Below are 22,857 nucleotides of genomic sequence, written 5' to 3' on the forward strand. Positions count from 1 at the left end.
AGCCTTGAATAAATGATAGACAGGGAGCTCAGGGCAGCGGAGACAGGGGCATGTACTGCAAAGATTAGAGAGCGCAAAAGAAAAGAAAAAAAAGCTGAACGTTTCACTAGAGGTCCCAGGCTGCATTGTGTGCTCAGGATCTTTCAGTGTGTTGTTTCCAAATCCTTTTTAGCAGAGTGTTCCACACTCTTATCGGTACAAGTCCCTGCAGATGAAGACAGTAAGAGACTACAGCTGTGATAAAAATGACTTGACATGGGCCTGCCAAATGCGCACGTTTGTGCGCCTTGCAGTACTGAATGGAATCTGTTTTTTTTTTTTTTTTTGGTTTGTTTGTTTCCATGTGTGTCTTCAACCATTCTTAGTATTGCTTCTATTAATTTAATTTTATAGTAGCTGCACCAATTTTTAACGTAGACAACATGGAGACATAAATGCAATTTTTCTATCAAACTTTTAAATACATAAGTAGGAAGTGATCCAGAAACGATGATTTGCGTGGCGGGCGAGGTGCATTGAGTCCCTCTTCAGGATCTCCATCTGCAGTAGCCTGGTGTCATTCAACCTTACCAGAAACATCCTTAACATGAGCACAGGGAAAGCAGTGAGTGCGTACATTGTTACCTTTAGTGGAAGCAGCACGGACGGAACATCGCGATCCGCCTCATAGAGGGAGGCGAAGCGGTTCTTTGTGAGGATCTCAAACACAAGAGTTTTTTTCCCTTCAATTCGTCAGCTGGTGAAGTTTTTTCCTCACCACTGTCACCACTGGCTTGCTTGAGGAGCTGAGCATCAATGGATTTGCTCTTCAATGTTTGTACTTTCAGCAGTGAAAATAATCCACACTTAACTGAACTAAACTGAACTTCAACTCTAAAATCTGGACTTTACTAGAACTATGTTAAGCTGCTTTGACACACACAATCTACATTGTAAAAGTGCTATAGAATCAAACATGAATTGAATGGAATATGGCTTGCACTATCTAAAAAGAAACTTTTCTTTTATGTTTTGCAGGAGAGGTCTCATTATGACAATCTGGGTCATCACTTGAGCAAACTTGGTGAAGATGGAAAGATTGGTCATAGAGTCATTGACCTCACCAGGCCAGAAGACTTTGAGGGTAAGTATCACTTTGTTTGTGTCACGCATGGTTGCTCACAAAATTCTGTTTCCTTCTTTACACCCTCGGAAAGCATTGCCATCTTAGCAAGCACACAATGTCATAAGACATTAATATTAGGTTAGATTTAGGTTGTGATGTCAAGTGACCAAAATTCAATGTCTAGCCAGCATCTAAGAACAAGTTTATTTCAACGTCCAATAACGATGTCAAATGATGTCGATGTTTGGTAGATTTTAAATTGTGTTGGAAAGTGACCAAAATACAATGTCGACCCGACTTCTTAAACCAATGTCATAGTGACGTCAAATACTGACATTTATTCGTCAGGTATGGCAACCAAAATCCAACGTCTGATAGACATCATAGTGGTAACATCCACACAACGTCAAGCAGTAATGTCATTAGACGTTGATTTTAGGTTGAACGCCAAACAATGACATCAGCCTGATGTTGGGTTCTGACGTCAACCTGATTTTCATTTCTAAACAAAATGCAACATTCCCACGACGTTGAGATAAAACATCAATCTGATGTTATGCTTATACTGGGATGTTTCTAAACATCACTCTCAATTTAAAAGTGACAAATTTGAGAATTCATTGCTTCATTATTTTGTCACATTTCCTGAAAAGTAGCAGATTTGGAAAGTTTCCATTTGACAGTGACATAATGCTACTTTCTCTTTGACCACAGTGAGAAATGAGGTCAGGTACAGTTCGATAAGGTGATCAGATAGACAGGATTCCACAATAGCTTGGCCAGTGTCAGGCTGATTGTATTCAAAGTTTTCCACAGCCAGTTCTTGATGACAAAGCATAGAAACAATGCTGGCCCTCTTCCATGTGTTGCCAAAGCTCTTGTTTGATGTGTTGGGTGTGGAGGTGTCAATGCTGATAGAACTTACACGGCAAGGCGTCAACTTCTTTTGTTACTGTGTTCATAAACAGGGTGCTTACACTGTATGCACCAATGATTTTCCCATGTAAAAAATCAAATAGTTTCCATAGAACTCTATAGCCAAGATATGCAAGTAAAAATAAAACATTTTAATGATAGGTGTTATCTTTTTTTATTGTTGTTTAAACAATAAGGCTTGAAAAAGAATTTCCCATTCACAATAGATCTGTTTCTTGTAAGATGATCAGCTTTGCATAGCTCTGTTTGTTTATGAGCTTTCTAAAGCATAAATTATTTATTTTGGCTGGGTAGAACTCAAATCTGTAAATAGAGGTTTAGGGATGCAGTTTTTCTGGTCTGGCAGGGTCTGCTCTGACCAGACTCGAGCAGATTCCCCGCCAAGAAGACTGTCCCACCCCATCTAAGATAAGTGAGAAAGCTGGGTCCTCCAACACGGTGGGAACACATCTCCTGTGGGCTCCGGAGCAAGGCTGAGGGCACCCAGTCACACTTCCTTTTTAATCCTAAGTGGAGGTGAAGGAATAGTCCCATCAGTTTATTCCCAGTACAGACAGGATTAGAAGGCCGCAGAGGTTTCTCTTCCCAGTGGACAGGCGCCACTGTGAGCGCTCAGAGCCATCCGCATCTCCATCTTCCCACAAACACATCGAGATGAAGGATGTGAACGGCATTTTATGATGATACGCCCCACATTAAATAGTCTCTTTTACAAGCAGAATGTGTTTACCCGTTGGGAAACATGAAGTGTTTACTTGTGTATTTGTGTGTTTAGAGCCTTTTTTTGAAACAAATTCCATTCCTCTCCCTGAACATTTGAGGAATGCAAGCGCTGTGTATGTGATACCTATGCGTTTACAAAAAGCAACCCCTCATCATTTTTATTCTGTTTATTTGCCTCTAGTCTTTGTTTTATTGTGCCAGTTTTGTTCACAAGCTTTGGGGCTTCGTCAATAAAGCCAGCTATTTTTCTAATGCACTTTAAATGATTTATCAGCTGAGTGGGAAACTACCATTTGAGAATTAAATTTCTTGTTACTTTAACAGGGCAAACAGACTCGTACAGTAACTGCCATCGAGAGCAGAGGAAAATTACTGAGTGGGTCTTCAACGGCGTTCTTCCGTATACGGAGGTCCTGCCTGCTGAAAAGATGCGTTATATTGGTGAAGGCTCGGGGTGTAAAACAGCTCTCTGTCACGGCTGCAACTCGTAGAAAGCTTTAGGTTGCTTGAATTAATATTTGCGAAGCATGCAGCAACCAAATTAACAGCTGCCAAAGCTCTAACGAGAAAGAGAGGCCGTTGGAAAATAACGGCGGGGTATGGAAATAGATAGAATTTCCTTCATTTCGCAAAAAGCCACGAGCCACATGCATCAGCTCACCACAAAGTCATTAGGTCTTTTTAAGCTCAGATGAAAAACATTAACTAATACCACAAAAGGCTTTAGTATGGCCCCTTTGTTCATTCACATGTGGCAGAGTATGAGTTTTGTTTGCCGAACGGGCTGGGTCGTGCGTGTGTTTAAACTGTCTCTGTCAGACGGGGGTCTTAGCAGAACAAAGGGTGTGTTGAGAGATTCCTGGGGCAGGAAGTCTAGGTAATATTGGCACACTTTTAAGACAATGCTGGCCGAAATAAACGCCAGCCAGGATTGATTAACTGCTTGACTCTGTAATCTCTGAGCTATGCTAATGCTGTAGTATTTATGCGTATGGTTAAATTGTGGTAAGGTTATCACTGAATTATTGTAGAGGAGCAATCTGAGGTTCACTGAAGTCATAGCAAAGGAAACAAAAGCTCAATCAGACATTTCTGTGTATTAGACGATCATGTTAGCATAATAAATCACATCATATATATGTTAATAATAAAATAACAGAATGTGTATAGTATATGTCAAAGGAGCATTTATTTGATCAAAAATAATATTGTCAAATATTTGTATAATTTTAAATAACCTTGATATATTTTAATAAATACTTTTTTGTGAAAACAAGCTAATTTTGTGATTAAAAATATTTGTATTATCTTATTATAATACATTTTTTTTAATCCTATTCCAGAATAATTCATATTATTATCACAGCTAAAGACAGTTGGGCTGCTTAATTTTTTTTCATGAAAACCTAATTATTTTTAGGACTTATGTCTCGAACATCATTTTTTGATGAAGTTCTTCAGATGATTTCTCTTTATCTCTCTTAAATAATAGTAATCATACCTTGAACTAGCTGTTAGTTGTCAGACATTTGACTGGTTGGTAGTAAATAAAAAATAAAGTGAAAAAATCATTTAATTACAATAACAGATTTTTAGATATGTCTGTAAAAGAATGTCATTTTTAAGTATGTCTTAATTTTTGCCAATGTTCCCACTGTCCGTCCTTTATCGCATTTTACTGTCTGTGTAGTCTGCATGCCAGGTCTCTTGGAAAAGGAATTTAGCATGGCCCTCTTTAAAACCTTGCAACATCCAGGGCGAGATGTATGAGAAACAATAGGTTAACGAAACGTGCGCTAGCATGTTGTGCTTTTGTCCATATAAACACTTGTGCACAGAGAGCAAAATTCCAAAAATCCAGCTGGGTGCAATCCAACAATTGGCATGTTAAAGTGGTGGGCTTATATCACGTGTAAGTTATAATGGTTTAATTAGCACAATATGAGTGCAGACATGAATGGGAGTGTGTAGTATTGTGTCATATCTGCCTGTGCGCGTTAGCAGAGACTCCCATTGTTAGTGCTGAATACCTTTGCGGAAAGGCGTCTCTTTCTTTATTGGATAATCCACAGAGGGCCTGGCAGGTTTGCGTGATTGTTGCTTGTTTCTCCGAGCGGATTCTTGTGTGACAGTCTGTGTGTGCCCTCAGAACAAAAGGCTGGCTGCAGCGAGAGCCTGAGAGGCTCAGCCTTTTGGCTCCGTTCCGCGTAGCATCGAGTCTGGGCCTGCTGCAGGCAGGTGTGCCGGGCCGCGGGGCCCCTTCGCTCACACACCTCCACGCGAGCGCTCTCTCTCTCTTTCTCTGTAATTCATACAGTCCCCCTCCGCTCTCCCTCCTGTTCACCGGGAGAGACAAATTAAATGGAGATTCTTGTATCGCTCTGTCATGTTGGGCACTGGGTCTCATAAATCACAATAAAGTCGATTAGAAGCCTCCTGCCGTCTCACCCCCCCCACCACCCTCTCACACCTCGGGGGGTCTCCCGTGGCATCCCGAAACATCTGCATTTATTTACACAATAACACACCTAACTAGGTGCTTCCTAAAAGAGCCGCACAGGGGGAGAAAACGTCAATTAATGCTAATTTGTAAATGTCAGAGGCATGTAAGCTTTCTTATTAAACAACAACAAGCAAGAGGGAAAAAAGCAGAGGGTTGTAAATTGCATGTTGTGGATGTGGGGTGACGTCGCGCGAGCCGACCTCGCTGCCAACTCTTTGGCTGCTTTTGATTAAGGCACATCATGATTGCAGTGGGGTGGGGGGGGTACAGACCACCCGTGTCTGCAAGCGGGGCTCTGTGCCAGGGGCCGCCGCTTGTCTCGTCCCGCAGAGCACCGCCACTCTCTCAGTCGTCGGCGCTCATTCCTGCGGTCTGCTCAAATGACTGAGAGCGCTGAGTCTGTGTCTGCTGACGCACTACAGCAACAACAGGGCATGAGATGATTATTACAACCAGCCTTGGTCCCTCTCGCCCTCTGGAAACAGAAAAAATGGATCCGATCTGCAATTTAAAAGTCCAGCTGCTGGTTTGCTGCATGTAAGCCGCTCACCTCTGTCTATATCTGCATGCATGCCAGTATATAAATTGCTGAATCAGTGTCAGTGGTGAAGTAATGGCACGGGGCGAATCGTAAATTAGAGCCGGCCATCCCCCCCTCTCCCTGAACAGACAGTGGCGGTCGTGTCTGGGCGAGGTAGCCGAGCGAGCGTTGGCAAGGTAATGAATGCCTTCATCTGGCCCCGGCAGTCAGCAGATTGCCCAGCGTTGATGGATACTGTCAGCCCTACGCCACACTACATTTCGTTGCACAATAAACATGGCTGTCAAAGGCAAACAAAGTGAAATCAATTTATCCTGCACGGTGAGCGCGTGCTAAATGAAATTAATGTACTGTGCGGGGAATGCCGTTGCCGTATAATCCGAATGGAAGGGGTCGGGACAAGGCATCTGCTTGCAGCACGTTTGGCGGTAAGAAGTTGTGTGGAGACGAGATCAGAGAGACCCTGACTGATGCACCATGACTATGTAGAGCTAGGCAGCCAGATAAACAGCAACACTGTCTGGATTATTATGATTGTTATACTTGACATGTGTACCCTAAATGGATATTTTGGGTCCTGGGCAAAGCCGTGCTGCCCAGCAGGGCCTGGAAGATAGAGCCTCCTGCTGGCTGCCTGAAACTAAGACTTTGTCTCTTTGAGCGCCAGAGAAGGTAACTCTCCAGCATTGCCTATTTCCTGCTCCTCCTTCTCTGAACACCGCACTGCCCTCAGAATCATCTTGTTGTCCTGGTGCTTTAACAGCCCCGCAGAGCCAAGATCCATTACTTAGCTGGAGATTTTATTTTGTTTATCAACACCAGTGATAATAGAAATCAAAAGCAGGTAGCGCGTGCCAAGACTTGAAGTTTCGGGGTCCTAATGAATACACATCACATGTGGATGATGAAATATTCATGGCTGATTCCAAGCCTTCTTATCCAGTTTTTGGATCATTAAAGATGTATCGTAGCATATGGGAAGGCTTTTTTTTTTTTGTTTTATTTTTCAAGCCTTGTTTATCAACATGTTTTTGTTTGTTGAAATATTCATACAGCTTTTATTTAATTCTTTCACATCTTACATATAAAAGGAAGCAAATGCGCATGCAAACAGAATCATTTTCACTCTGCTGTAAAGTTAAATACAGAAACTGGGGGACACACATGCTGATTGTGAATGGCCTGATTGAGAATTTGCACACCTTCAAGTCTGTTTATAACACTTGTGCCAGGCCTCAATCACTAACTGTATATATGTGTGAATGTGTAAAACCTCTGATCTTACTTTTTAATGCAGAAACTTTTTACTCTTATCATGGAAAGTTTAATCACTTGGTCTTCCCCTTGTCATACTCTGGATATTGACACATTTAGGCAATCTAGGCAATTTAGGCTTGAAAATGTGTTGTTTCAGGCACTCTCCCTTTATTTTACCTCTCTTAAACAAACACCCTCATGCCACATTTCTTATTCAGAGCATTACCGTTATTACTTACAGCAAGAGAAACATTACGACAGTCGGACCCAGAAATGCATGGACGCTTGACTGTACAAACGCTGCGACTCAGACAAAATATTTAAAAGGCATTATAGTCAGGGTCCTCCATGTCTGGTTTGAGCTAGTTTTCACTCATCAGGAGTTCTTTCGACCAACAATGCCTTCTTGTTCCACACTCCAAAACATGGGCTTCTCCCTTCCCATTTTGGGATGGGCAGTCTGGAGTGTGAGGTACGGCTTAAGGCCTCTCAGATCCCCAAACCCAGCTTTTCTGGTTCAGCTCCAGTCACACTGATGTGCTGATGGATGCTCTGCACTACTAAGTTGATTAACGGTTTGCACCCGCTCTCTCCTTCTTCTTGCTCTGGTGTTCCTAGGGTGTAGGGAACTGAATGGCTGTGCAGATAAACCACATCAGTATTATTGTTGGCCAACAGGAGGCGCCAGCACTACCGAGGCACGGGTCTACAGGGAACCCCGGGGAAGGAACAGCAACGAACCTCACATCAAACGGCCCATGAACGCCTTCATGGTCTGGGCCAAAGATGAGCGCCGCAAAATCCTTCAGGCCTTCCCAGACATGCACAACTCCAACATCAGCAAAATCTTGGGTAAGTCGAAGCCCTCAAATCAATCACAACCAGCAGCCATGGCTGTCCTTTCCGTTTTCGTTTGGGATGACGCCACGCTGCATAAGAATAAACTAAACTGGTGCCAAGGGAACTATTGTAGAGTGCTTGAGAAACTGTTGAAAATGTCTTTGCTTGTTTTGGATCACACTTGCCTAATAATCTTTTTAACAGTTCTACATACTGATATTAATTTCATTGGAGTGTCTAGTCAAAGAATGAATGTCAAAAGCTTCTATTCATTTTCAGAAATAATTATTAGCCCAAATAAATCTCAGCATTGTATAATTATAGTATTGCAGCATGTTCATCCCATGTGTTCAAAGCTTCCAAAATTGTCACAAAATAGGAATGGGAAATGTATTGGGAGTCAAAGTCACATCAAATTTGTTGATGTGCAACAAGGAATTTCAAATACATTTGCATCATCATAATTTAAATGTTTAAAAATGTATTATTGCCCAGCAAACAATTTTGTGTCTACGACATCTAAACGTAGACATCTTGGCAAAAACATGGGCCGTCAGTGAAAATTTAATAGACATCATAAACTAGACTAGTCATCAAATAGACAGATTAGAAAGACTTTATATGTGTAGTCATTCATTTCTGTTTATTTGATGACTAGTTTAGTTTTGGCCTATTTTTAGGCGTCTATTAAATTTACGCTGACAGCCCAAATTTAGCCTTGTTTTAGCCAAGACGATGGATGACTATTAGGCGCTGTTTACACTGCCAGTCTTTTTGCTCATATGTGACACAGATCGCATCTGTTCTACCACCGTGTAAACATGAAAAAAAAAAAAAACGCATGCATTCGGACATTCAGAGATCGGTTTCAGGCCTCCTTTATATGTGGAAATAAAGCAGATATAAATTGGATATGTGACAATGCGACTATCATGTAAACAGGCAGATCGGATTTATTGAGGCATTCCATTTTGTACGTCATTAATCTTGCGACAATATGGTATATGGTTGCGGTTTAATGACGTAGAAGAAAGAACGTGTGTGGAGACGCCAACGCAGTAAACAACAAGAGGGTTTAGTTAAAGCCCGTCACAACTTACTCCCACCATACCTGGGATATGAGAGCTAAAAGCAAGACAATTTCTTCCATCATGGCTAGTGTGGCGAGGATGCTAGAACCAACCTTGACGCATGCGCAACATCATAAATTGTATGGCAAGTGTAAATACATAAATCGGATATGGGTAGGCCCACACGAATCTGTGCGCACTGAAATCTGCAAATTTTTAGCCCATTTTTAAGTCTATGTAATTACTTGTGTGAATTTATATTTATTTAGTTTTTAAATTAATTTGACTAATATTATTGTGATATAATAATATTAATATTAAAATGTTTATATGATTTATATACAATAGTTTCTAAAGTAATATTATCAGTATTTAAATAGCTATATACTGTAGAAGATTTGCTTTGTTTACCAAATAAGCGGATCTACTTGCATTTGCATTATAAACATTAAATAAAAGTTAAAAATGTGTTATTTTTTATTTCATATATTAAGTTTTTAGTTATGATACTCCTAAAATCATTTCGCATAAATCTGCAGATTTTTTTTTACAAAATTCTCAGCAGAAATAGCAAAAAATTTAGATATGGGTCATAATTAAAAGAACGTGTAAACGAACAGGCAAAAAAATCTGACAACAATTCGGAATTGGGTGTCAAGACCTGACAGTGTAAACGTGACCTAAGACATCTTTTAAAAACAAAAAAATGCTTGCAGGTAGGTGTTTCTTTGCACAATTTTTAAATGTCTAAAGTATAATAAAATATATATTTTTAAATATACATATACATTTATAAAGACACTGCTTAAATCAGTAAAAATTAGAACAGTAGAAACACTGATGAGGTAAATGGAGGTTTTGTTTTTGCCTAACTGTTTTGGATCAAAACCAAAACGTACAAGACTAAAAATAACTGAATTGCTGCATTAACTGAGAGGGAGAATGTTAAGATGATTGACTGATATTCCAGCATTAAATATGCCGGACCTTGAATTGCACAAATTATGCAAATGGATATTGCCATGCCAGTTTTTCCCCTCCTGGCAATCAATAGACAAGCATCTCAGCATTACATAGCTAAACCTTTGCTGTGAATAAGATGTTCAGGCTATTACCACACCTGCCTAATCTTCTTTTGCAAGTAATTCCACACAATGCAATGCATCTCAAACAGACGAGCGCGCTTAAACTTGATGGTGTGCTGCCCGCGGGAGCAGCTCAATTAGATGGATTTAGTGGCTGTCACGTGGGCAGTGTTTGTCATGAAAAATGACAGGGCTAAATGGGTCTTGTCCCCCAGTCCAGAGAGTCAATAGATCACAGCAACTAAAAGTCCCGTCAGCCTGTACGTTCTGAAGGCTGGAAATATTTACTGTCCTGTTGTTTCCACTAATGCAGCAACGGTAACAGTTGCAATTTTCTCTCATTCACAAAAGCAAAGATGACTTTAGCATAATTCAGATAAATTGCTGCATTCAGACCTTAAATGATCAATCAGATTTGGCATTATCCATTGAACAAAGGATGCTGTGGTGATTTATAAACGATAATGGGTCTTTGGGGCATGATAATTAATGTGTCCAAGTGGACACTTCATACGGAAATACTAATATTAGAAAAGGCATACAGGGTGAAATGGTATTGGTGTGATGTCAGATTGCCTTATATTTTGGAATTGGGTAACAATTTATTTTGGAACAAATGGATTGTTGGGGAAGCAATGCATAGTCTGATGTCATTTGATCTGATAGAGTAACTCTTGTGACAGACAGATATAATGTGTAGTCTGAATGCAACTTTAAGCTCATTCTTTGTCTAAAAAACGAATAAATAATGTAATAATCATGTATAACTCCTAACTTCTCATCTGTGTTTAACAGGATCTCGCTGGAAGTCTATGACGAACCAGGAGAAACAACCGTATTACGAAGAGCAGGCACGGCTCAGCAAGATCCACCTGGAGAAATACCCCAACTACAAGTACAAACCCAGACCCAAGCGCACCTGCATCATCGACGGCAAGAAGTTGCGCATCAGCGAGTACAAGCAGATGATGAGGTCACGGAGACAAGAGATGAGGCAGTTCTTCACTGTGGGGTAGGTCCATGACAGAAAATCAAACCTTCAGAAACAATAGCAGGCGGGAAGCCAAGAAGTCCTGCCCTACGTTAAACCCCCCGTACACTGTTAATAAAGCCAGCTTAGAGCTTTCACAATAGGCAGGTAATGACTCCATGCTGTGTGCCAAGTCCTGGTCTAAAGCCAGTGACCCCCTAATCAGGTTGATTGGAGTAATTCAGCCACTTAGCTCATTTGTCACATTATATGGCCTTCGCACTTAATTTTAACATCCGCTTCAAAGAAGAGCGATCGCCGCCTTTTGTTGCCTACACGCTCCCTTTGTGATTATATGCTGCAGTAAATTTATTTTTCCCTCAGAGGAGGGGAATTGCACTGTCTGGCCCTGGGTTGAATCCATTGACAAAATAGTATTTTCTTTCAGCTGCTTGAAAGTAGTGGTTTATCATATTTAGACGGTAACAGAGGGCAGCGGGACTCACGTAGCCATTATTTTAGGATATTAGAGTAGAGTATGAATGTAGAGAGGGCTGCAGGGCAGATGTTTGGAGCACAACGCTATAATTTACTGCGTGTGGTGAGTGAAGAAAATGCCTGCTCCAGGTGTTTCCACTTCAACAGCAAGAAATACGAGCGCTGGAGTATCAATCAGCCTGTTAAAGATCAGGAGACTGTGTCTCTACTAACCAATTGGCTTTGTCGCCACGAAAGAAATGAGTGTCATTTTCACAATCGTTGTCGCTGATTGGGAATCATTTTTACACAGCTACTGGCTGGAACGAGCTTCGACCAGTGCTTAGTTTTGTACATTCTTTCCATTCTCCAATTCCCCAAGACCGTAATTGTCTTCCTTGAGAAGCGTTAAACTTGTCATCCGACTCTTAAAAGCTTTTAAGCGTCTCTGAGCTTTTCAAAAAGTAAAAAGGCACACTTGTTTATGCTTAAGTATAAATCTGTCCTTTTTTCACCTCTGTATCAGGCAGCAGCCACAGACGCAGATCCCCATCACCACCAGCGCAGGCGTTGTGTACCCGGGTGCCATAACCATGGCCACCACAACGCCATCCCCGCACATGACGTCAGACTGCTCCAGTGCCTCGGCCAGCCCTGAACCCACCATCCCCGTCATCCAGAGCACCTTCAACATGAAGATGGAACCGGGTACCATGGTGCCCAGCGACGCAGTGAACGGAGAGGACGAGATGGACATGTACGAGGACTTTGAGGACGAGCCCAAATCGGACTACAGCAGTGAGAATGACACACATGAGCCGGTCAGTGCCAACTGAGGCTAAACAGCAGGCGAAGAATATCCTTTTATTAGAGGAAAGACTGAAGAAGATGAAAAGAGAACACGGCGAACAAAAAAAAAACACGAAAAAAGAAAAACTTGTTTCTGATGATGTACGTTTTGGGAGCCAGCATGCAGATGTGGCTCCTGCAGATTTAACAGCTATTGGTCTTAAGTGTTTCTCCGAGTGTGAAACAATTTGATTGTGTTTTATTTTGGCTTTTTTTTTTATTGTTATTTTATTTTTTCATTTTCTTGTGTTTTGTTCATGGACAATTTAGGGTATTTCCTACAACGTTTTTGAATAATAGGACTTGACGATTGAAACATTTCATATGAATGCATAACTCACAGTCTTACTTAAATTCATATGGATTTACACATGTATTAGAATTTTTCGTTTGAAGCGTACATTACTGTTTTTGATGGGGTTCTATATCTCACTCAGGTATGCTGTACCAGCCAACAGCGTGTGAATGTTTTGAATCAGAACTATTTAAAATGAAAAAGACAACGACACGTCATTTGACATTTCATAATACGATAAAACTGAAGAAGTCCTTACATTTGCTGAACCATAGAGGGAACGCCTAAAACTCCCCATTATTGTTATTATTGTTGTTATTGTTGCTGTTATTATTATTTTATTATTATTATTATTATTATTTACATTTAAATGTCCAGATGTGCCAAACATATCATAAGCTTCTTCCAGCTCTTAAATCTTAATTTGAAAGTCTTAAGGGAGAGACTGCATGAGTCTTAGACAATCCTTGCAATCTTATCTACAAAGTCCACTTTTTTCCCCCCTTCCTAGCACGTTCGAATGCTCAGGAACTAAGAGTGTCATAGTTTTCTAGGAGGTTTGATGCAGTGATCGCCCGACCACCATCCTCGGTCTTACCCGCTCGCTTCTTAATCACAGTGATTGTAATCAGGCCAGAATGCCAAGGGGCCAAATGGCATCCAATCTGCAGAATTGGACAGGCAGCAAAAGGCAGCTTTGGTGTATTACAATCACAAATTGCTGTTGTACCGTATGTACGTTCTGCTAAAGCCTTTAGTCCTGTTTTACAGGGCCAAAAGTTTAAAGTCTTTTATTCACACTCAAGTCTTGTAGACATTGTAATCTTAACTGACAGAAAATAGTCTTAAATGTGTTTATCTTTAAGTCTTAACTTTACATTTTGCAATGGGTTAAGGAGAAAACCCCCTAAACTAATAACGGCACTTATTTTTCAAATTGACTGCTTAAGGATACTTAAATTGGAGGTACTTTGGTTTTATTTACATGCATATTCTGAAATGAATAGATTTGAAAACGCACAAAGACAGACTTGCCATTTTTCAAATCGTCGGATTGGATATTTTTCAGCACTTGGAAAAAACGAAATGACAAATCATAACAAGAAAAAAAATCCACACCATTTGCTCCTTTGTATTCAGATAGGCAGTCCTGCAGCTCTACTAAATTATCCAGCCGTTCAGAATCTCAGGCTGTTTTGATGCGGAAGGACAGCCAAAAAGCAGCCAGCGGTCAAGGCCTCGTGTTTTAGGCTTTGGCCCTACCGAAAGCTCCTACAGAGTGCGAGTGCCATTCACCTCCACTCACCTGACCTCTGCCCAGCCTCAAGGGGCTGCCATCTGGCTCCCGGCATCGGCCCGTGCCCAGGAGAAAGGTAGCGAACAATGGAGTCGAGGCCCATGTGGTTTATTGTGGCCTCTCTCCATCAAAGCGCTCGCGAAAGGCCGCGGCCAGAAGCAGCCACGAGGTGCTAGCGAGCAGATGGAACAAGTAGATCAAGCTGTGGGGGATTATTAAAATGACTGACGAGTCGGTATCATCTGAAATACGCCATTATTAATGCATGAGTCCCGCTATTTTGCCTTTGCCCTTGAACCTGTCTGTTTCATGGCTAACCCAGAGATTAGAAAAGACAGGATATGTCAGAGCGAGGCCGCTGGTCACTGCATTACCTACCTCCAAAGGTCTAAAAGGTACCGATGGCTATTTAGCGCTTACTTCTCCCAGCATTTGACTCTATTCAGGGCCCCTTTTTGAAAAGCATTTACTTCATCTGTGGAAGTTTCGAGCACTTCTTTAGAAGCTTGTATTTGTACCTTTTACTTCATTGGTTTTGTTTTAGTTTGTTGTGATTTATTTTTATTTTTTACATAAGGTACAATACTTGGCTGGGTGTCCCTTGGCATCTGTTCTTGGCATTTTATTTTATTTTTTTGTTTCCCTGCTTACAAGCCAACGTTTATTGTTTAAAGCTGTTATATCTGTTTGCTGGTGGATTGGTTGATTTGTACGTGATTTGTACATATTTCCTTGACCATGCCAAGCCAGTTCTGTAGGCTGGTAGCAGACAAAAGGACTGTTGTTGGGACTGAAACTTGATTGCGCTTGTATAGATTAAAAAACAAAAGAAAAAGGAAAAAAAAAGAGACAATTTCAATCTCACATGGAGACAATGATTCAAAAGTGTTACAAGCACTGGATATAAATGGTATTTTTATCAATTCTGACTAATGTGAAGCCGTTGTGCGAGACAAAAAAAAGAAAAAAAAAGAAAACCTTCATGAACAAGTCACCTGTTTGGACTCATGTGAGCGTGCCTCACAGTTGCCAGATTTGAGTCATTTTTCTCTTGACATATTTTGTTTATTTATGCAAAGACACGTGATGAATGAACACTTTGTTTAAGCTCCAGTGCTGCCTAGGGGAGAAAGAGCAGTAAATACTCGACGGAGAGGCTCGTGTAGCGACTGGCCAACTGAGACACACCGGACTTCAGTAGCACATTTTAATGGTCATGTATGTTTGTGTTGTATATTGTATTTGAAGCTCTCTAGTGCATATAGACATTTTATTGTATTTATTAGCCAGCATTGGCTCTAAAAGTGTCAGTAGAACAGAATTAAAGGACAATCAGAGAACAAGAATAAAAAGTGAAATTTCAAAATGGATTGGAGCTCAAAACAAAGTTTCTTTTCTTTTTATTTTTTTTAAATCTCCATCTCATTACAGATCTCTTCATTGTAAATATAACATAGGAAAATAGAATTCTATTTTTGTTCACGGATACTTGCTGAAGTATAAATTATGTATTTGACTTTTTTATGTTGTTTTCTTTGTGTGTATGATTTTTTTTTTTTGAGAAAGTCACAAGAATGAAATCACAAACTGACAATTCACTGTACCTCATGTAGTTGCTGAATTCAACTACAGTGCTCAGCATATATAAGCACACCCCTTACAAATCTAACTTCTATTTTTAATAGGAAGCTATACAATGTTATATTTGTGCATATACATTAGATTAGTCAGTACTGAAGCCAAATCTGGAGCTTATCTAACAAAATAACTTATGATAACGATCCAAAAACTACTACACCCAAATTTATGTAATAGAAAAATATTAAATACAAAATTAAAAAAGAGGAAAAATCAAGAGAAGCAAAAAAAAAGTAAAAGAATTTGTTGAAATTTTGAATTTAATTGTATTATCTCCTGATTTCTAAATACGTTTGGTGACTAAAATATTACTTTGATAAATATATTTGTTTAATAAATCTGTTTTGTTTAAATGCACAAAAATACATTGCCTATATTCACTGAGAAATGGATAAAAATATTCGTTTTCAAAACGGGGTGTACTTAATTACGCTGAGCACTGTACCTCCCTGTTGACTGAGTAGTATTGGAGACAAAGCTGATACACACGTCTGTGTGTTTCATCGATGAACCTCGCACTCCATGCTGAATTAACCAGCCATTTGCTATGTTGTTAATGCACTCTGTAGCAAAGGACAAATCTTGAAATGCGTGATTTGTTTTCCTGTTTTTCTTTTTTCACAATTTGTTTTCTAAATGCTGAGGTACTTGCTGAAGTTATAAGATAATTGGTGCCAAATTTGAACGAGAGAACATGTTATTTTGGTGTTTCTTACAGTACAGCATCATCTAATGAAAAAAAAGGTATGTGAGTTCTCTGTGATCCATTGGGGATGTGCAAATATTTATGAGTTTTTGTTTGTGCTGCACAACGCAGACCCACTCTGTGCATTTGAGGTTTTCATACAGTATTTCGCTTCATAGTGTTTAATAGACATTTCCCATCCAGTCAACAGCAAGTCTAAATGCCATTTCTTTTATAATACATAACTGTCACTGCCATTTAATGCAAATAACTGAGGACAAAGCTTGGGTGTTTCTACTTATCTTACTGTAATGCTTTTTATTTTGGTATGGACTTTTGTGATGTATATTGTGGGATAGTTTTTGTTAATTTAATCAGCACAATTCACTGACATGCTGGACTGACATGCTAGCTGCTGTTCAGAAGAGTAAAATGTTGCTGTCAGGGCTGTTGTCAATGGTACTTTGCTTTTAGATTTCTGTAGTCTCTCAAGCAACACTGTGTGTGCGTCTCTGTCGCTAGCAGCCTAATAACACTTTCATTTTGTCTTTGTTTGGGTGTATGTGAGTGTGTGTGTGAGTGTGAGACCGGTTTCTCAGCAGGTACATAGATTCATGGCAGGTATTATTGTGTGGGCGATATTAGAGATATAGAATAGTATCTGTTGCTGCTTTTGGAAAAAACAAAGTTTTAATTCTAAAAAATGTAAATAGTTTTATCATAATATCTTGTACAGTCCAGTGTAAAGTTTTTAATTGACTTCAAAAGGTTGCCATCACATTTGTGTTCACATTCTTCTTTATACAGTACAAAAGACAGCTATTTGCTAAGGATTTTATTGTTTAAAAAAAAATGAAAAAGGTACTAAAAAAATGTTTTTTTTTTGTTTGTTTGCTTGGCTTTAGTATGTAAACCAGCAAGTCATTGGTTTCCATGTGCAGTATTGACGTGAGGTAAACTAATTAATTCTACAGTTGTATGTCCAGAGACCAGTTTTCTCTGTAATGGTAGTATTAATATATCAAATAAATTAAACCAGATGAGTGACACATTTTGGTGTGTTTAGACACCTTAGTGAATTGTACAGATATCTAGGTTGTTCTCCCCACAAGCAGCGTTTGGCATATTGTAATGTAACACCATTTCTAGTTTATTCCCAATTCACTGATGTACGACGGCAGATTGGGGTGTTCCTGTCTGTTTGCTTATTTACCTCAAGAGTTCCTCTTTTTCCATAAAAGATAGAGTACACACACATATGGCAAAATCGTCTCACCATCACTCCATCTTTTGTACTGCTGTTGACACTTACAAATTAAAGAGACATTTTGTTTTATTTTTTGTGTGTTGTTGTTTTTTTCCTGTGGTAACTGGTGCTCATACATATTCATAATATATTTATCCTGAATTATGAATTAAGTGGAATTAATTTGACAATGTGAGTTTGACATATTAAGTGAATTCACTTCATATACCCTGAGCATAATACCATGAGCTGCAGTAGAAATGGGACTGAAGAGACTTCAAACATTTACATAGTTTAGTCTGTTTGTTAGCAAATAAGTAAACTCGACACATGCAAACAATTTACATATTTGGCAGCCTTGTTACCAGCTGCCTTTTTTAACACATTCCACGGACAGGTTGCAGATACAAGGACAACAAAACTAATGTAATATTACTTTTGTCTGACCTCATTTTTATAGTTAATTTCTACACAGGTTAAATACACCAACTACAAATATTTTTACAAGTATAATGAATTCGCCTACAGCTCTCACACCTGCACCAGTTACAGCATTAGCTATAGCTAAAGTCTCTGCAAATTATATATACATATACATAATGTGAGCCTATTTTTTAGTTAAATACATTCTTACCCGTGTGTAGTCAAATTAAACATGATGTCTATTGCACATCGATGATATTTGCCGCAAAAAAAGACTGCTCCATAGACTGCTCATTTCTCTACTGTACATAATACACGTGATCGCGTTGCCTACATGATTACATCACGCCAAAGCACGTGACCTGTGAGCGCGGGAGAAACACGTCGGATCAAAATGTCGGCTTTCAGCGGCCTGTGCAGGTGGGTCACGCAACACGCCAATGTAGTTTTTAATATAAGCTAAATGATGTTTGAGCGTTTATTAGATGTTGTGTTGTGTTATCAAGGTAGCGTGAGCAGCCGTCACGTTTTTAAAGGGACAGTCCTGTTTATGTGTTTGACCGGTGTTACGGTTTAACTGGTGACCGTGTTAACTGGTGTCCCTTTCCAGATGTAAGCTATTTACGTTTGCAGATTGGCAGATTCGTCACTTTTTCACAGCAACAAAACATGTCCATACCAAATAAAGATTCTTATTACTTGGTGTCAGTGTCATTGTGTGCATTATTGATTTTAATATCTGTGTAGCAGAACAGTAAATAACCAAAGTAAATTAAAAAAAAAATTAGAATTGACATGTCTTTAACAGGATTCGAACCCGTGTAGTGAAAAGGTTTAGCACACGTATTAGTCAACTTATCTAACTGAGCTACTCAGAACTGCAAACGAAGCGGTCTGTTTTAATATCTTTGTCAATTAAAACATGCCTTGCTGTGGTTGTGGACCCGTGTTAACATGTTTCCATCGATGTTAACATGTTTACATGTTGTTTAGTTACATGTACTCGCGTTAACGTGTTTCTACAAACTCTCCCGCTGATAGAATAGCTCTCTGTGACTAAACGATGCTTCATCAGTTGCTCAAACCATGTTTTTTCTTAGTTCTAGACTCATGTCTACCTGTGCCTTTGGAGTCGTGTTAACTCGTGACCCATGCTCATACATGTAATGTAAATAAAGATTTTATCCAAAAAAGGAATACAATGACGATATTATTATGCAACGTATTATGTCTAATATATATAATATTTATTTCATATATAATATTATGCAACACAATATTAGAATATTATGCAATCAGAATATAATAGTCCCATTGACTCGTGTTAGTCTGTGTCTACAAAGTTAAACGAGCTGATATTTTCTCAGAATAGCTCTAAATGACTACGATGTTCCGCTAAATAAGCATACGTTATAAATCGCAGTCCCCCCCCCCCCCCCCCCCCCCCCATTTTATTTTAAAGAGAATTAAAAAAATCAGGCTACATAAACAAAACTCGTATGTGGATTCGAACCTACTAACAAAAGAGAAGCATGAATGGAACATAAGTGCTATCTAATTGAGCTATCAAGCTGTGTTGAAACGTAAGGCTTAGCAGCTTTTAGTAATTTTATCGCATGTAGCCAAATCATGTTCATAAGTACCTTGATACAGATGTGACCAAGATCATACATTGAAATGTTGCGATTTTCAATTAATATTGTGTTGCATAATATTATATATGAAATAAATATTATATATATATTAGACATAATACGTTGCATAATAATATCGTCATTGTATTCCTTTTTTGGATAAAATCTTTATTTACGTTACATGTATGAGCATGGGTCACGAGTTAACACGACTCCAAAGGCACAGGTAGACATGAGTCTAGAACTAAGAAAAAACATGGTTTGAGCAACTGATGAAGCATCGTTTAGTCACAGAGAGCTATTCTATCAGCGGGAGAGTTTGTAGAAACACGTTAACGCGAGTACATGTAACTAAACAACATGTAAACATGTTAACATCGATGGAAACATGTTAACACGGGTCCACAACCACAGCAAGGCATGTTTTAATTGACAAAGATATTAAAACAGACCGCTTCGTTTGGAGTTCTGAGTAGCTCAGTTAGATAAGTTGACTGATACGTGTGCCAAACCTTTTCACTACACGGGTTCGAATCCTGTTAAAGACATGTCAATTCTAATTATTTTTTTTATTTACTTTGGTTATATACTGTTCTGCTACACAGATATTAAAATCAATAATGCACACAATGACACTGACACCAAGTAATAAGAATCTTTATTTGGTATGGACATGTTTTGTTGTGGTGAAAAAGTGACGAATCTGCCAATCTGCAAACGTGAATAGCTTACATCTGGAAAGGGACACCAGTTAACACGGTCACCAGTTAAACCGTAACACCGTCACTGGTGTTGTCTTTAAAGATTCCCCTTTTCCAAAACTTTTAGAAAACACCACAAACACAAACAAATGTGCAGGACTATCATTGGTAGCTACAGCAATTATAGGTCTTTACCTATAATTGAAATGAAGGTGGTACAATCCTGATTATGTTTTCCCAGTTGAAGCAATTACATTTAAACTGGCCTTTAAATCGAATAATAGCAAAGACAGACTGTTAGAATCCGCTGTATTAAATTATATTGTTTTTGTGGATAGGGGAAGGGTGAATGTTCACAGATATGGAGATTTGATAGCTTGATTCAATTTCTTTATAGCTATTATTTTGAAAACTGTTTGCTAATTTATTTGCAGCTTTTTGTAATGTATTCTATTTATTCTATCTTTTGCAAATAATAAGAATAAAAACAAATTGCTGACTGTTTCAACTGTTGGGGTGTTGATAATCCCTTATTTTCACATCCCAATGTTGACGGGTATGTTAGTGTGTAGCCAGACATGGAAAGTAACAAAGTACCAATACTTTGTTTCTGTACTTAAGTAGATTTTTCTAAAATCAGTACTTAACTAGTTTTTGACAATTAATTATTATTTTTTTTACTTTTACCCATTTTTTTCCTACAAATAACTGTACTTTTTACCCCTACATTTTTAAACCAGACTTGTTACTTTTCTTTTTCATGTGTTTGAAGGCGATCTTTTAATTTTTGTCATTACGAAAGTTGAACGTCTTTTTAATTTAGTCACTTAATTTTTTTCATTGCCCGCATTCACACAAATACGCAGCTTATTCAAGCCATGTTGATCATGCATCGTATGCAGGCTAGTTTTAAATGGCTAACGCAAGGGCTATTTTAGGATTTAAATTTTTATATATATATATATATATATATATATATATATATATATATATATAATTATTAGATTTATAAGTAGTAATTCAATAGTAATTCACTTAAAAATGTTTAATATGGTAGGGTTGTATACTTGTATTCCACTGTTTTACAGGCACAGCCATTTGAGTTCGGAGTAAATCAAAAAGCCTCAACCCACCTGTTTACTGTAGTAAAAACCACTTTCTATTTTCAAGTGCATTTTTTGTTTTTATGTATAAAATAAGAAAACTGCCACTTTTTCTAATTAAATGGCATACATATATATTTTAAACTTACAGGCTAATTCACATATTTCATTATCTGAATGATACTAATAAATAAGTACTTATTTTAATACTAGACAACAATTGATCTTTCTATTTCTGTCAGTGACAGTTAAAACGAGTACATTTCCTAAGTGGTTCTGTCTCTGTGTTTAATCCTTTCTGTGCAAGACTGTATGGTATAGTTAATGCCACACAAACTGTAAAGTGTTTTATTTTTGTAGTTCATTTTAAAATAAAAATAGCGAAATGTTACATTTTTAGCTGAAGGAAACAGCTGTGCTGATGAGGTGAACGCCGAGAAAACCCCACTTCTCTTCCATGACATTGGGATACAGGAGATATAAGGCTATCTATATCAAACGACTGCAAATAAGCAGATATTATATCGATAATTTATCAATAAACATGATTGATGCTGCACTTTTTACACCAGGTAATATGATGTGTTTTAGTTGATCAAACATATTCCCATTTAAAGTTTAGTTTTTTCCACTTCTAGGCTGCAGTACCATACAGGCCTTCTATAATCTTTTAATCTAATACTGGAAAAAAAAAAAAAAAAACTTTAACCATTTTTTAAGTGTACAATCTTTAAACTTTAACAATCATGTGCTTTTTCTATAATTAGTTCTAAAACAATTAAATACTTTATGAATACTGCATGAACTGATATTTTATTTCCCTTTTCAATTAGTACCTTATTCCCAATAAATAATTAATATTATTGTACTGTTTTAAAATGTATACTATGGTGGCCGAAAGAACTTAATGCTCTGCAGTTTAAGAAAACACATGCAATTACAAAAAAACACCAGCAAATAAAGAAACGATCTTCATCTATTTGACAGCACACGTTGCTAATTAGTCACAACACAAACAACTGAAGAAACGTGCAGCAAATTGGTCTCAACACAAACAACTGAAGAAATATGCTGCAAATCGGTCACAACACTTGCAAATATTCTTATAACACAACGGAAATGTTTCTAGGGAACCCAAAACCATGACTGACCCTGCTGAGATATGGTTATTATTATAATGCCGACTCTGGTCATGACACTGTGGCTGTTGCTCAGTGAAGAGGTGAGTTGTTTTTCGTTTATTTTAATATCCTGATTTCACGACATAATAACATCTATATCTCAACAAGGTCTGTCATGTTTTTTAGGTCCCCTTGAAACATTTTTGTTGTGAAACGTGGATATTTGCAAGTGTTATGATCGTTTTGCTTCGCGTTTCTTCAGTTGTTTGTGTTGTAAACAATTTGCAACACGTGTGCTGTCAAATCGATGAAGATCTTCTTTTTATTTGCACTTGATTTGTGTAATTGTATGTGCTTT

The 22,857-nt window shown here is 38.4% G+C and overlaps 2 protein-coding genes across 67 annotated transcripts in view; both read left to right on the top strand.

Moving 5' to 3' along the window:
- sox6 (SRY-box transcription factor 6) overlaps positions 1 to 17,605 on the top strand; it is a 201,027-nt gene extending 183,422 nt beyond the window's left edge. For 25 of the 50 annotated variants that reach the window (XM_068222353.2, XM_073906902.1, XM_073906901.1 and 22 more), the window contains 4 exons: positions 1,018 to 1,123; positions 7,684 to 7,917; positions 10,856 to 11,072; positions 12,034 to 14,897. In XM_068222353.2, the coding sequence (XP_068078454.1) occupies positions 1,018 to 1,123; positions 7,684 to 7,917; positions 10,856 to 11,072; positions 12,034 to 12,343 (867 nt within the window). In that variant the 3' untranslated portion in view covers positions 12,344 to 14,897. 50 annotated transcript variants of the gene reach the window in all.
- Positions 17,606 to 18,299: 694 nt separating this feature from the next.
- The window catches only part of cyp2r1 (cytochrome P450, family 2, subfamily R, polypeptide 1), a 243,958-nt gene continuing 239,400 nt past the window's right edge, over positions 18,300 to 22,857 (top strand). For all 17 annotated transcript variants that reach the window (XM_073906839.1, XM_073906831.1, XM_068222337.2 and 14 more), the window contains exon 1: positions 18,300 to 18,360. The gene's annotated coding sequence lies outside the window, so the exon portion shown is untranslated. The remainder of the gene's footprint in view (positions 18,361 to 22,857) is intronic.

Source organism: Danio rerio, chromosome 7 (assembly GCF_049306965.1).
Source record: "Danio rerio strain Tuebingen ecotype United States chromosome 7, GRCz12tu, whole genome shotgun sequence".
NCBI lineage: Eukaryota > Metazoa > Chordata > Actinopteri > Cypriniformes > Danionidae > Danio > Danio rerio.